Source organism: Saccharomyces paradoxus, chromosome II (genome assembly GCF_002079055.1).
Source record: "Saccharomyces paradoxus chromosome II, complete sequence".
NCBI classification, from domain to species: Eukaryota; Fungi; Ascomycota; class Saccharomycetes; order Saccharomycetales; family Saccharomycetaceae; genus Saccharomyces; species Saccharomyces paradoxus.
In genome coordinates this window covers 21,032-36,963 of record NC_047488.1, presented here as the reverse complement: position 1 = coordinate 36,963, position 15,932 = coordinate 21,032, and the positions used below count along the sequence as shown (strand labels likewise).

General features: G+C 38.3%; 5 protein-coding genes and 1 non-coding gene across 6 annotated transcripts; 4 read left to right on the top strand and 2 right to left on the bottom strand.

Annotated features, from left to right (window-relative positions):
- Positions 1-18: 18 nt before the first annotated feature.
- Positions 19-609, top strand: MIX23 (Mix23p; the record flags this gene model as incomplete). The annotated part of the gene is made up of 1 exon (XM_033908609.1): positions 19-609. The coding sequence occupies one exon, from the start codon at positions 19-21 to the stop codon at positions 607-609; it is 591 nt and encodes a 196-aa protein (XP_033764500.1).
- A 326-nt stretch (positions 610-935) lies between these two features.
- Positions 936-1,019, bottom strand: SPAR_Btrna1L. Its single transcript has one exon. It is a non-coding gene; the product is annotated as a tRNA-Leu (tRNA).
- Positions 1,020-3,752: 2,733 nt separating this feature from the next.
- ADH7 (NADP-dependent alcohol dehydrogenase) lies at positions 3,753-4,838 on the top strand (the record flags this gene model as incomplete). The annotated part of the gene is made up of 1 exon (XM_033908608.1): positions 3,753-4,838. The coding sequence occupies one exon, from the start codon at positions 3,753-3,755 to the stop codon at positions 4,836-4,838; it is 1,086 nt and encodes a 361-aa protein (XP_033764499.1).
- A 949-nt stretch (positions 4,839-5,787) lies between these two features.
- On the top strand, positions 5,788-8,283 carry RDS1 (Rds1p; the record flags this gene model as incomplete). The annotated part of the gene is made up of 1 exon (XM_033908607.1): positions 5,788-8,283. The coding sequence occupies one exon, from the start codon at positions 5,788-5,790 to the stop codon at positions 8,281-8,283; it is 2,496 nt and encodes an 831-aa protein (XP_033764498.1).
- Positions 8,284-8,691: 408 nt separating this feature from the next.
- On the top strand, positions 8,692-9,804 carry SPAR_B00040 (aldo/keto reductase; the record flags this gene model as incomplete). The annotated part of the gene is made up of 1 exon (XM_033908606.1): positions 8,692-9,804. The coding sequence occupies one exon, from the start codon at positions 8,692-8,694 to the stop codon at positions 9,802-9,804; it is 1,113 nt and encodes a 370-aa protein (XP_033764497.1).
- Positions 9,805-12,280: 2,476 nt separating this feature from the next.
- SPAR_B00030 (zinc-binding alcohol dehydrogenase family protein) lies at positions 12,281-13,411 on the bottom strand (the record flags this gene model as incomplete). Its single annotated transcript, XM_033908605.1, has 1 exon — positions 12,281-13,411. One exon carries the CDS (start codon positions 13,409-13,411, stop codon positions 12,281-12,283), a length of 1,131 nt encoding a protein of 376 aa, XP_033764496.1.
- Positions 13,412-15,932: the final 2,521 nt, after the last annotated feature.

The following is a 15,932-nucleotide window of genomic DNA, read 5'->3' as shown; positions in this document are numbered from 1 at the left end:
CACCGACAAAAGAACGGTATGGTTAATAATAAGCGTACGTTTACGGCACCCCAAAGCTTACTTGAATCAAATCTTACCTTTCCGAATGATGAACCTTCACTTACTACAGTTACTGTCACACGAGAAAGATGTATTGATCCAAGCTTGATAGATTCATTTTTGAGGTTTTTAAGACATGGAAGTGATGATATAATCAGACAAAAATTAAACAACTATAGGAAAGGCTCTGAAAATGGAAAAGAAAAGTGTAAAGAATTTTTGAAACAGGAATTATATCCGAATTGGCAAATACGGAGCAATATAATTTCATTTTGCGAAAAAGAGGCAGCTAAAATGAAAAATGAGACCGATCAACAATGTAATAATAATGAAAAGAGCGCAGTGGCACCAATCATAGACGCAAGGATTGATCCTTACGCTGCAAGGGAAAGAGTAGAAGAACAAGAAGCTCGATATAAGGATTGGACGAAAGTGGTCGATTGGGTGGCGAATAATAGAAAAATAGAACAAATTTTAACTTCTACAACAGAAGGGATTTTAAGGCAAAACTGTGAGCAGAATGATGACTACTTGAAACAGTTTGCGCAATTCTGCAAGGATAACAGCTAAACTTCCCATCTTTCTAGCCCACTGAATGGTTATGTATCATTTTAAGCTCTTGTACATACGAAGGAGAGTCATTATGCTCCTTCATTTATCTGTATTTGTTAAAACTGTATCTAAATATACTTAAAAAAAGATTCTTTGTTGGTACTATTGTTGCCGGATAAGATAGGATGCTGTTCAATATTTACATTATTCTTGGGACCAGAAGGTTCCATCAAGATGTCTTACTCTTGCATACTGCTTCCTCATCCATTGAGAATATTTCTTTGAAACTGCTTCTCATTTTACTGTTGTTGTGATCAATGTTAAGTCATCAACCAAAAAAGAACTGAAGGATGCGAGGTTCGAACTCGCGCGGACAACCGTCCAACAGATCTTAAGTCTGCCGCCTTAGACCACTCGGCCAACCCTCCATGGTTTTCTGGACCTGTTTGATATCAGAATGGGATACAACAGTAGGGCGATATATCATCCTAAACGATTTAAATCAAAACGTTTATGAAACGCATATGTCAGATGTGGGTGAATATTGAGATAATTGCTGGGATAATTGTCGATGAAGGCTATAATATTAGGTATACATGTTGGGATGAAATTCTAATTGTTGGAATGAAATTCTAATATCATCTATTTAAGATTATATTATAATATGCGGTGCAAGAGGATGGCATAAAGATTGAGAAACAGTCATCCAATCTAATGGAAGCTGAAATGCAAGGATTGATAATGTAATAGGATAATGAAAGACAAAATATGAAAAGAAAGAAGATAAAGTAATATCATAATGAAGGATTATTGACGTCCTTTTGTGGATTTTATATCCTCGAGGAGAACTTCCAGTATATTCTGTATTCTTAATAATGGAGCTTTATCAAAAAATGGAATTCGAACACATCTCGGTACTTACACCTTTTTTTAAAAAAGCGCATATATCTCACTTGCTATCAATTCTTTCATAACATTTCCTTCTTGATGAAATATTGGTACAGATACAGAACTGATGTTATATTGATCGATACTGTGAAGAATTGTGCTCAGACAACAACCGTGTTTGATTATATCATAATATTTGTTACCTATCGTTGTGAAGAAACAAAAGTGATTTGGAATACATGCCTAGAAAATAAGCTTTGAATATTGGCCGTTGTTCCTTTTCTAACCTAAAAAGGATGTTTCTTGTTGCTGAAGACTTTAGCTACGCCATAAACTGGCCTTGACATCTTCTATAGGGATAACGTTTCAGACGTTAGGATTTTTCAACACTATCCACTTTTTAGCGCCTTGCACATATTTAATTTCATCAACAAGTTTAATGATGGTGTGCATATTTCTAGACTCCAACAATATACGACTCCCAACACATTTTTATTATTCTTTACAGTCTCAAGAAAGAGACAGTACAGTACTATCTTCTCTCGGAGATCGTTTAAGGCATATATACTGAATAAAGGCTTAGACAATAAGTTTCTGAACGAGGGTCCAAATCCTTCAAATCCGGATATTCATTTTTTTGACCAAAATGGAAGCTTTACAGGCACGCGAAAAGGGTTTTTTCAAGGCACATCTAGGCACCCCTACAATTGGCATTCTCACTTCCCCCACATACGAATACACATAGGCACCATAGAACAATACCTTCGCATAAGAAATTCATGATAGATACATGCCTCGTTCAGGATCAGTGTGAATTCATGGTTACAATGAATATTTTGGGAGAGAGACGAGGTATGAAGGATGTACGAGGGGAAATAAACATCAGTCAGTAATTCGTTCAAATAGTAATGGCCAGTGAAGAAATGGGTATAAATAGAGTTGCTTTGGTCACCTATCTTTGAGATTATGCCTTCATTCTTCTCTTTCCACTTAAGCTTATATCACCACTAACAAACAAAACAAATACAATGGTCAAATTAACTTCAATTGCTGCTGGTTTCGCCGCCATCGCCGCCGGCGTTGCCGCTGCCCCAGCCACTACTACTCTATCTCCATCTGACGAAAGAGTCAACTTGGTTGAATTGGGTGTCTACGTCTCCGATATCAGAGCTCATTTGGCTCAATACTACATGTTCCAAGCTGCTCACCCAACTGAAACCTACCCAGTTGAAGTCGCCGAAGCCGTTTTCAACTACGGTGATTTCACCACCATGTTGACCGGTATTGCTCCGGACCAAGTCACCAGAATGATCACCGGTGTCCCATGGTACTCTACCAGATTGAGACCAGCCATTTCCAGCGCTTTATCCAAGGACGGTATCTACACTGCCATTCCAAAATAGGAACACGGACCTTTACGAATGAAATTTTATAGACATTGATGAGAACGAAAAAAAAGCTCTTTTTTTGATTTAAATACAGCTGAATATAAATGTATATTAATATTATAAACATATTTGATCAATGACGGTATTCATGAACTGTTCGGTTGAGCACGATAAACTCAAAAGGAATTCTCTCTTATGGGTTAGGCTTCTACAAAAAATAGCTGACAGTATAAAAGTATATATATATATATATTATTCTTTATAGGAGATAATCAAATCGGAACGTATGGCTTCGTACCCTTTTTACTCTTCCCATATAATAGCTCGCCTTTTTTTTTCTCGGGGCGTCAACCCGCAGTCGTCGCCCATGTGTCACTTTTAAGATTAAAGGTTGTAGATCAGGGACTATGTGAGCCACAACTCATAGTAAACATATAGACTTTTCGTCTCCTGCTACATGAATATTTGTACTTTGTGCCTGCTTATACGGGCATATTTTTTTATTTGTCAGAAACGGAGTAAGTGTAAATAAGGATAGCATTGGAGAGTTAGTAGAATAATGCGGTATTATTTTTTTACGGTTATCTCTCACAAGGGACGTAGGAGTTATTTGACCCTATCAACATTTAAGCAAGATGAGTTGAAGGGGAACACTGGAATTATGCAGGTACCATAGTGCAAGTCGGCCGAGGGGCTCCAATGTTCGGCCGAATAATATCCTTCGGCCGCATAATAGAAATGGAAGATGAAGGAGATGTCACTGATCGAGCACCAGATAACCAGAGCAGGAATTATAAAAAGGAAGGCAAAAATGTCCTACTTTAGATGTTTCTCCATGCTATTGAAATAATGGAAGTATAGACTACCAAGAAACACGAAAAAATAATGCCTTATCCAGAAAAGTTTCAAGGTATCGGTATTTCCAACGCAAGGGATTGGAAGCATCCTACATTGGTGAGTTTCGAACCAAAACTCTTCGGTGATCATGACGTTGATATTGAAATCGAGGTCTGTGGTATCTGCGGATCTGATTTTCATATAGCAGCTGGTAACTGGGGCCCAGTCCCAGAAAACCAGGTCCTTGGACATGAAATAATTGGCCGCGTGGTAAAAGTAGGACCCAAGTGCCACACTGGGATAAAAATCGGGGACCGTGTTGGTGTTGGTGCGCAAGCTTTGGCATGTCTTCAATGTGAACGTTGCAAAAGTGATAATGAGCAATACTGCACTAATGACCACGTTTTGACTATGTGGACTCCATACAAGGACGGCTACATTGCACAAGGGGGATTTGCTTCTCACGTAAGGCTACACGAACATTTTGCTATTCAGATACCGGAAAATATTCCAAGTCCGCTAGCGGCTCCGTTATTATGTGGTGGTATTACAGTGTTTTCTCCGCTGTTAAGAAACGGCTGTGGTCCAGGTAAGAAGGTGGGTATTGTTGGCATTGGTGGTATTGGACATATGGGCATTCTGTTAGCTAAGGCTATGGGCGCCGAAGTTTATGCATTCTCACGTGGCCACTCCAAGAGGAAAGACTGTACGAAGCTTGGAGCTAATCGTTATATTGCTACGTTGGAGGATAAAAGTTGGACAGAACAATACTCTAACACTTTGGATCTTCTTGTCATTTGCTCATCATCTCTGTCAGAGGTTAATTTTGACAATTTCGTTAAGGTCATGAAGATTGGAAGTTCCATTGTTTCAATCGCTGCTCCAGAAGCCAATGAGAAGCTTGTCTTGCAACCATTGGGCCTGATGGGAATCTCAATTTCAAGCAGTGCTATTGGATCTAGAAAAGAAATCGAACAACTATTGAAACTGGTTTCCGAAAAAAACGTCAAGATATGGGTGGAAGAACTTCCAATTAGTGAAGAAGGTGTCCATCAAGCTTTTACAAGAATGGAAAGAGGAGATGTCAAGTACAGAATTGCTTTAGTCGATTACGATAAGGAGTTCCATAAATAATCTATGTAGCCAATATTTTCTGGAAGTTTCTTAAAAAGAGCTTTCCGATGCGAACATTCGATCTTGAGCCCTTATGAAACAAGGATCAAAGCTGCTTGGATTGACGTCCTAATGCAGTTTTCTCGAGTGTGAAGTGGCCGCTATATAGGAACATTCATATCTTCAATAAAATATTTCTTGAACATAAGGGAGATTTTCAGTGAGTGTTTAGGACCTCTGGTTCAGCAATGGTACGAATAGTAAATATCATCTAATAGGCAATGTATTCAGAGTTTCATCCATTTGTGCCGAGTATGTCTGTATCGGCCGACATTTGCCACGCTTAGCCTGCAGATATGCATTGGAACCGGATATCGCCTAGGATTAATTAGCGCCTACGGTTGATTGAGGTGGTTAAATTTTGTTTCAAATTATAGAAGTCATAATACATAATATATGCATTATCTGGAAAAGTCTTTATTTGGACAATCAATAATAACTGAGAGAATGATGCGGCTGTCAAGTAATATAACTGGAAGAGAATGCCTATCAAGTAGCAGTTTCAGGGATCAATTTTCATCCAAAAATTAACGTGTGATCGTGTGCTTAATAATGCTTTCGGTTCGAAAACTCGAGTGCGAACATACCTGACGAACTCCTAAGACACCCAAATCCTGTAAGGGAAGAGTGGAACTTCTACAAGAAGTTCTATATCAATTCATTACCATTGAAAAAGATGTTTAAGTGTTCGAAATGAACTGAAAAAGGAAGGTTAACTCGATAACATGTATATTCTTCACATTTTTGCATTCGGCAGATTTTTTACTTAAGGCCCGAGCAGATCACCATTACACTCATTTTACAAGTCATTAAGAACGAGCTTTTGGCACTATTATTACTATTCACTAATTCTATTTAAAGCAGTAAATAAACACATGAACATGAACTTGGTCGCTAAAATACTGAAAAAATGGATTTGGCTACAGCGAAAAAACCTAGGTTAAGATTAGTTTGCTTGCAATGCAAAAAGGTCAAGCGGAAATGTGATAAACTGCGACCTACTTGCTCTCGATGCCAGCAAAATTCATTAGAGTGTGAATATGAAGAGAGAATAGATTTATCTGCCAATGTTGCGGCAAATAGTTTTGACAGCTTCAAGACCTCTCATGAGCGAAATTTTGAACAGCAACATGTACTTGAAAGGACTGGACTTAAATACTCCTTACAAGTGCCCAAAGGTGTTGTTAATGCTACGCTGTCGATATGGAATGCCGAAGATATGCTAGTTATAGTAGGATTAGTGACATTTATGGATTACCCGTTTGCTGCGCATAGTTTGGCGCAATATGACCCGTATATTAGAGCACTTTGTTCCTCTTTGTACGGCATGACACTTGTTGACTTTAGTAACTATGCTAATGGTATTCCTTTTGAAGACTCATCGAGAAATATACTGGGCCCATTGTCTTTCATAGAAAAGGCCATTTTTAGACGTATAGAACATAGTAAGCTATTTCGAGTCCAGCCTGCTGCCCTAGGTTTATTATACAATGGGTGTTCTATGGAAGAAGATACTTCCCCGGTTTTTCTACCATCACTCGTTGCTGAAATTGAAGACGTGTTGATGCAGAAGAAAGACTGTGAAATTCTTTTGAAGTGTTTCTACCATAATATTTACCCCCTCTACCCTTTTATGGACATTTCACTCTTCGAGAGTGATCTGACTACATTGCTTTTGCCAGATGACAATAATCGTTGGAAAATTAGCACTGAAGGCAAGAATGTGCGGAAAAAAATAGAAACTCTGTCGTTACTTACAATAGTCATCGTTATGGCTTTGAAGCATTCAACGTTGGATGTTGATCTTCTTTCCATGGTAAGAGCAAGTGCCTCTGAAAGTGCCAGAAAACTTTCTCTTTTATGTCACAAACTACTATGCCTACTTGATGTATTTCGCTATCCAAATGAGAATACATTTACTTGCCTCTTATATTTCTATGTTTCAGAACACTTGGATCCTGAAAGTCCTGATTGTGTACTGAATCGCACCAACTTGCTTACTCTGAGCCATCTCTCAAACTTGTCCATGACATTGGGTCTTCAATATGAGCCTTCAAAGTACAAACGTTTCAAAGATCCGCAAGTGATGAGGCAGAGACGGATATTATGGTTAGGAGTTCAGTCTTTAAAGTTCCAAATTTCTCTTGCTGAGGGTGATAGTGATAAATCAAATAGTGAGTATATGGAAGCATTTTTGGCAGACTTCGAGGAGATTGACGCTTCCTCAGAGTATGAAAAAAGTTCCTTGGGAGACTTGGACATGCAACTGTACGATATTGTTTGGAGCAAGTACAAATTTCACATCATTCTAAGCAAGCTAGTTTCTGATTGCACTTCGATTATACGGCATCCGCAGCTTTTCAGTATTTTGGAGAATGTTAAAAGATCGGAAGATTTTATGGCTGAAAACTTTCCCACAGGTTTGATTTACCAACCTCTTCATGAAAAGAAACTAAGTGCTATAAAACTTGGCAGAGATACCGTACTCGATGCTAAGGATGTTGAAAGAACTGAAATATTCTTGACAAATATTGTGGGGCGTACATGTATTCTAAACATCTTTGACGTCCTATCGTTACATTTTGAAAAGAAATGTATTATGCATTGGGAAGAATACGAAAAGAACTATCATTTCCTTACTTTGAAAAGTATTACTGTGTACTTAGAGCTCGCAAGTTTGATATCTGATTATCTTGAGAATAATTTTCAAGGAAACATTTCACAGGGGCGTGGTTACATTGTCGATAAACAGATATGTTTTATGCTTGTGAGGATCTGGATGTTCCAATGTCGTATTTTGTTGAGGTTTTCTTACAAGCAAGAAAGTCAGAAGAAGTTGTCATCCTCTGGCATATCTACTGACGGTGATAAGAAAGAAGATGAGATGAACGTCATTTTAGCAAGACTTATCAAACACGTTCGTAACCAAATGGCGTATTTAGTAGACCTGGCAAAAGAAAAGCTTCAGGATAGTTACTTTGCTGCCTATCAAACTGTTCCCATGTTTAGGTACATCGTGTATTTGGTAGACGTTGGTAGCTTAGTATCTGCAACGAATTGCTTTTGGGAAAAGATTGCCGGTGAAGGTGAAATACCGCCAAAAGTACAACAAGCCGTGAGATTGAAATGGGGGCTGGACTTTAAAAATTCGAGAAGAATCAAGCAAAAGTTAATGAGCAGCCAAAGTTTGCAAAGTTTCAATCAAATTCTGCTATGTCAGATGGAGGATGCAGTTCTTTCCAGCTCTTTTGGAAAAAAAGCCAATGCCGTTATGTCCGAAAAGCTAGCTGAAGGATTTTTCAATATCAGCGAGGAAGAGGCTTTGAATCAATTATTGGAAAACAGCAATTTTGATGCCTTTTGGGATTTATTAGGTGAAAATCTGAGCGATATGCCTTCCTTGTAAGAGTACGGATGTTTGGAAAAGCTAGGAAAGACAAGAACAAAAAACACTGTCACACTCCATATTTTTTTTTTCAGTTTTAAATCTTGTCAAGAGTAAGAGGCTTTCCCGCATTTCTCAGTTTTTCTTCCTAATTGCACGTCAAATTTGTGAAATTAGCATGGCTATGTGGGAAAAAGGTGGCGAATACGCATAAGTAAGTATTTCGGCCGCTCCTTTATTGCGCTCGGCGGAGATTTCCTGCATGCATAAAATTGACTAAAGTGGCCCACGATATTCCAACATGTATGTAATAACAACAACACATTTTACGATAAGTGAAAAGATCACATTTTCACCTTCTACTTGCTGAGAGACGATGTGAAAAAATTCATTTAATTTTTCGATCATTTAAAATAGGCACCATTCATCATGCCTAAAATGTTGGGGCCAAAACCTGGGGCACCTAGCGAGATAGGAAGTCCGAGGGCTCTTTCTAAGACTGCTGGTATTAGAGTATCTCCGTTAATCATGGGAAGAATGTCGATTGGTGACGCATCGTCGGCACTCATGGACTCAATGAACAAGAAGCGCGCCTTTGAGTTGCTTGATGCTTTTTACGGGGCAGGTGGAAATTTCATTGACACTGCAAACAATTATCAAAATGAGCAGTCGGAAGAATGGATCGGTGAATGGATCGGTGAATGGATGACTTCAAGAAAATTGCGTAACCAAATTGTAATTGCCACCAAGTTTACCACAGACTATAAGAAGTACGAAGCAGCTGATGGTAAAAGCGCCAACTACAGTGGTAATCACAAGCGTCGTTTACATGTGAGTGTGAAAGATTCCCTTCGCAAGTTGCAAACTGATTGGATTGATATCCTTTATGTTCACTGGTGGGATTACATGAGTTCTATCGAAGAAGTTATGGATAGTTTACATATTCTTGTCCAGCAGGGCAAGGTCCTCTATTTGGGTGTGTCTGATACACCTGCCTGGGTTGTTTCTGCAGCGAATTATTACGCTACATCTCATGGGAAAACTCCTTTTAGTATCTACCAAGGTAAGTGGAATGTGTTGAACAGAGACTTCGAGCGTGATATCATTCCAATGGCCAGGCATTTTGGTATGGCCCTTGCTCCATGGGATGTTATGGGAGGCGGAAGATTTCAGAGTAAAAAGACAGTGGAAGAGCGGAAGAAGAATGGAGAGGGCCTGCGTACTTTCGTTGGTGGCCCTGAGCAAACGGATGTGGAGGTTAGAATTAGTGAAGCATTGGCTAAGGTTGCTGAGGAACATGGCACTGAATCTGTCGCTGCTATTGCCATCGCCTATGTCCGTTCCAAAGCAAAAAATGTTTTTCCATTGGTTGGAGAAAGAAAAATTGAACACCTCAAACAGAACATTGAGGCTTTAAGTATTAAACTGACACCAGAACAGATAGAATACCTTGAAAGTATTGTTCCTTTTGACACTGGATTTCCTAACACTTTTATCGTGTTAAATACATTAACTCAAAAATATTGTACGAGTAATGTTTAAATAACATTTCAGTAATGGACTACGCGGGAAGGCACTAAATTTCAAACCCACTAGTGTAAGAAACTGTGATATCCGTATACCGAAATAGTGATAATATGTGTCCTGCTCATACATAGCTTACAAAAAGGTTCAATAGCATTGCTACATGGTGTTGTAAAATATAGACACCAGTTCCATCCGTTAACATATTGTGCTTAAAATATGTGCAGGTGTATGCAAGTACATGCAAGTACATGAGGTTTACACTTATCTTGATACAATACCAAAACACACTCCTCTATACTGCTATATAGCCACGTTTGGCCAGTCTTTAAAAATATATATTTGTGTACAATGTCCGCACACATTCTTTCTTGGAGGATAGCATATTAATAGCCCACAGAAATGTGTTAGGATTTTCTATAATTCTAACAATGGTAATATTATTGCGCACTTGCTGGTGTAGTGTCCTAATGGTATTCCTGCAGAAGCGATGGTGACCTAGTAGCTCTTTAGGAAGTGCTATAAAAGTGTTTTTTTATTTATAATATTAGGTATATAGAATATACTAGAAGTTCTCCTCGAGGATATAGGAATCCACAAAAGGGAATCGATAGTTCTACATAGTGTTATTATTTTATCTTCTTTCTTTTTATATGTTGTCATTCATTATCCCATTACATTATCAGTCCTTGCATTTCAGCTTCCATTAGATTGGATGACTGTTTCTCAATCTTTATGCCATCCTCTCGCACTGCATATTATAATATAATCTTAAATAGATGATATTAGAATTTCATTCCAACAATTGTAGTACAGGCATTATTTTGATATGTCGAGGCATTGAAGTATCAATATACAGCTTATCGGCGTGCAGCTACCTAACTGTCTCTCTCACACCGTGGTCTTTTCGAATGCAACAACTTTCAAGTTAAGTAAAAATGATTTATTCTATAAAGTATGTATTTAGTGGGAAAGAATCGACAGACCTGCTTGCCAAGTTCTCTTTCTAAGCAATTGAGCTTGCCAGTTCCCCTGAAAATGCTAAGGCCCGTGTGCGACTCTTCCCATTATCTAGATATGTGGCTGAATCAAAAGTTAAATCAGAGAAAAATGCACAAGAATCCACTATATTGAACAGTGCTTGACCATCAATACTAATATTTGCACTTCAATATCATATATTCAAGCCCACCCGCAAAGAATAATCGGTTGAGGTTATATCATCTGGCCCGATCATGTAACATAGCCAAGTAGCTCCATTCAAAAGGGTAATGCGATATTTGATGAGACCTTGAACTAAGTTGCTTGATGATTCAGAAACAATGGTTTTGAACCAATTTTGGCATTTAAAGAGCCATAATTTTCCCTCATATACGCTTTAGTTGATAAGTTAATTGCATATCAGCTGACAGAGGTGACAAAAGCTTTCAAGAACTTGAATCTGAAAAGCCGGCTATCGGGACTCCTTTATGCTGAATCCTTTGGCTCTTTTATCGTGCATTAGTCGCTCATCTATCATATTCACAAAATTTGCCATTTTCTGGTCATTGTATTGCATATTAGCCGAAGGAAATGTTATTTTATCCTCTGTTATGATCTCCGTACCAGGGTATTTGTTGCTACACCTAATTCTTCTCTTGATAGCGTGGCATAAATATTTTGTTTTGATGCCTTGTTGGGCTAGGCATTTTGATAATTACGTATATATATAGTAACGTAAAAAGAGCTTTATCATAAACAGGCGAGGAAAGAAGGTATGCCACGTATCCTTAAACCTATCAATAATAATTTTCACAGTTATGGGAGACAGAAGATGGACTCAATTACGTAGTGATGAATGCCCATACATTCCAGCCAGTTTAAATTTGTAATCGCAATATTACATAATGGCTCAGTTTAAATGGTAAGCTATCACATTATCATAATTAATAATTACTCTGAAACAGGTTCTCGACACTGGAATCTGCTGTGAGAATGACCTAAAGGGTAAAAACTTTCTTTTAATAATATAAGTCAAGCGCAAGACTATTGAAGAGAAATTCATGAAATTTTGTATGTGTTCTAATGCATTTCTTTAGTCCGTTTTTCGCATTGGAAAAAGTGTGTCAGAAATGTAGTAAAGTGCGGCGCAGGCGTTTAGACAGCGAGCCGTTACTATAGGAGGGGAAGTTCTTCGAAGAATTTCGCTAGTTATTATTACAGTGTATTAAATTTCGCCAAGGCTTTGCCAATGAAAGCGAGTGCATAATTTTATGTGCTTGGTACATATGAAATCAATCGATATGTAGTAATTGGATTGCGGATGGGAAAAACACATTTACCATGGAAGCGTGATTCACAACAAATTGCACAATGGACTATGGTCTTTCCAAAAGTCTCCTCTGTTGCCCCTACAAGGGGTGATCAATAATAAGCAATCCTATTAAAAAACCTAAGTCACTATAACTAAACGTAATAACTATGTATATGAAAGAAAATTCTATCGGTTTGTCATCTAGTTTAATACGGCAACTAGTTTTTCACCAGAGTTCTTACCATGTTTAATGTCTTCCAGCATATGAGGGACGTCAGAAAGCCCGTTCTTATAGATCTTTACTGGAATATGGTGAATTTGCCCATCATTAATCTTCGGATTGATGAATTTGACGAATTTGGTGGCAGCTCTCCTGGCTTCTGGGTCAGCCGGGAAAGTAACGCCTCCAAATGGTACTTCATGGCCACCTGTTGAATACAGTCTGGTCCTGTCAATAGTGACATTTTGCCTCCTGTTTTCCTTTTTGACGTTTTCTTCTGTCAAATTAGTTAATTCGACAACAGTAGCATCCAGTTTATCGGCCGCACATTTGTACACTTGTTGAAGCGTATCTTGATTGGCGACACAATCGACCAAATACGGGATGTTGTTGTACTTCTGTTTGATTTGTTCCACCACATCAATATCATGGTAATCAAATATTTCATCGGCACCATATTCTTTCAATAGTTTTTCGTGTTTCCGAGAAGCGACAACAATGATCTTGGTGAAGCCATTCAATTTATTCGCTAATTGAATGAGTAACTGGCCTACTGATGTTGCTCCACCCCATAATAAGATGGGAGCGTTTCTTTGTGGGCTGGATGGCTCCCATTCTAAGTTCAAACCTAAATTATAAGTCAACACCAAACCGGCTGTGGTCAGTGATACTGGGATAGTGGCTGCGCCTTCCAAAGACCTGACAGGGCCGGCAGGTAGAATATCCTCACCCAAAAATTTGAGTTCATTGGGTGATTTGTAGGCAACCGCAGTTGAAATAGCGGAATATTCAGCAAAGGCACCATTGGAAGGAAATCTTACGGAGGATCCGTGGATAAACCCATAAATATAATCACCAACAGAAAAATCTTTAGGATCAACGGCTGGGCCCAATTTAACAATTTGGCCAGCAGCGTCACATCCCAAAATAGAACCTTGGGGGCCAAGCTTGTAGTCAATGTGCGCCCAATCAGTTGGATTACCAGCAACAGCAAGAGTCTTAATCAAAACAAATCCTTCTTCCAATTCAGGAATGGGAATGCCCTCTTTGACAACCGCTTTACTATTTTCAATGACGACGGCCTTCATGGTTTCTGGAATTGTGATTGACATGTCTGTAGGTTATATGTAGTTGATATTCTATACCCAGCTTGCCATTTCATAGAATGTAAATTAGAAAGATCTTAAGCTAGATAAAACAGAAAAAGACTTGCCTGCTTTATAAGAACTTTTCTCAATATTTGTTGAGACACCGCTTAGTAATAACATCTCGCATGTTTGCTTTACTCTTACGAATACTACTCTCTGGGATACGGTGCGACTCTCATCATCTGTAGGGTTTTCTATGTGCTGAAAGCCTATCCCAACTGGCGGAGCCGCGCGACAACCGTAGCGGATCCGAGCCATCTTAGTCAGCTGGGACAGGAACGGCTGTCATATGAAAACCTAAAAATGCTGTCCTGGAATTTCATGACTGCGGAAAGTTTAATACGTTCATTGTTCTCCTTTACTACCGCACTTTCTATCGTGAGAAATATTCCAACAGAATGAACAACTATTAATTGTATAGCGTGTGGCATCGCTATTTGAGCGAATTTAAAGTAAAGTGAGCTCCGGAAAACCATATTATAGCAGGGAAATGAGCCACTGAATGACGAAATTCCTTAGTCATAATGCGACTCCTTGAACAGAAACAGAATTTAATTGAGAGTATGTGTTCCATTGCGTTAATTCAGATCCAGATATTTGAGCTCTCCCCGAGACGAAGAATTAGCTAAGGCTCAAACGAACATACTGAAAGGCATTATTAGCACACGGTTTTTGAATAAAAACATGAAGATCGGCAGATCTCTGTTATACAGTAATACTTTATCTTTTACTAGTTGCAACCACAGTTATATTATGGTGTATCAATATGCAAGAGGGGTTATTTCATAAAGTTTGTATGAAAAATTAATATCTTTGTCTTGTCATGAACTTTGTTCTTCAAATTATGATCGGTTTACCAATAACAATGAATACAGGCGGTAGCTATTTATTATTTGTTTCCAGAGATCTTTGTTGATTCAGTATTGCGGTGTGTATTAAGTAGTATTTTATCTCAAAAAATAGCATGGCTACAACTATATATTGTTATTTTCATTTAAGGATGCGACGCCGTTCTCATAGATTATTGGGAAAAAGGGCTAAAGTAAGGAAGAAATCACCCAAAAGAATCGGCTAAACTGGAAAAGCGCATCAAATAATTTGACTTTAACCTCAACAAGTTGTTAAAAGATTTTACCCCTCTCATTGAAGAAGCACCACAAGCATATTCTGTAGAAGTTGAGAAACAGCGGAAGTTAAGTCATTCTGAAAAAGCACGGAGAAATGTTAACTTGGAGAACACTCTGCTTCCTAAAAAAAGTTCACCAATTCAGGCTCACTTGGTTCTCAAGAGGGTTTTCAGTCTTTTGAATCTGCCACATCTTCTTAATTTAAATTGTATCGTTGCGTAATTTTAATCTTCTATTTCATCTTCTATTTATTGGAGGCAGTTCTCTCGAAACGTTATATGATTTCCAAAATTCAAGAATTAAAAATGATGAACACGAAACACAAATTGCACTTCTTATCAAGTGTTATAAAATTTTGAGGAAGCGATTCTGAGAGGTGGTATGAAATTGCAAAGAAAGTTTGGAAGAACGAAGAGTATTTCTTTGATGGAGCTGATTGCCAAGCATTCTTTGCGCGGAACTTTCGAAACCTTTTATATTCAAAGAAATTTATGTTGTCTAGATTATCAAACGTTGGACTATGGCCATACATTCGGGAAGCGGAATTAGCCACTACCAATGAGCCCTCAATATAGCTAAAAGTATTTAGTGGCTGCAAATTTCAAATGGAGATATGCGCCCTCAATTAAAGCATTAAAAAGTGAAATAAAAAAAAATTAGCGTCGTCATCTGTTAGTTTTTATCTTCCTTTTCTTATTTCAAACAAAAGAACATGGTGCCTAGGTATCAAAGATTTCTCACTACACACAGCCTTGGTTTCTGTTACAGCTCCCCTCACCATTACTTTCATCCAGACCACAACTGTAATCCAATATACTTGTTCTCCTTTCCTTTCTTAAGTCCCTCTTAAGCTGCACGTATCTAATTTCAATAAATTTGGCTGTAGTGTACAGGGTCGTAAAACCTCTATGGCTGCACAAGACTCCCAGCACATGATCTCTTCTTCATTTTTTGGTATCGAAAAGAAACTGTATTATTTTTTCATGGAAACCGTTTGGAGCATATTAAACAAAGGCTTAGACAATAAGCTTCTGAACGAGGGTCCAAATCTCAAATCCGGATATTCTTTTTCTTGACCAAAATGGAAGCTTTACAGGCACGCGAAAAGGGTTTTTTCAAGGCACATCTAGGCACCCCTACAATTGGCATTCTCACTTCCCCCACATACGAATACACATAGGCACCATAGAACAATACCTTCGCATAAGAAATTCATGATATATGCATGCCTCGTTCAGGAACAGGCGCATCTCCATAGCCATGATGAAGATGGTGCGAAACATAAAATATGAAGGGTGTTAGGTGATGAATGAGCATCTGTTAACGAATCGTTTAAGTAGTGATGATCGATGAAGGAA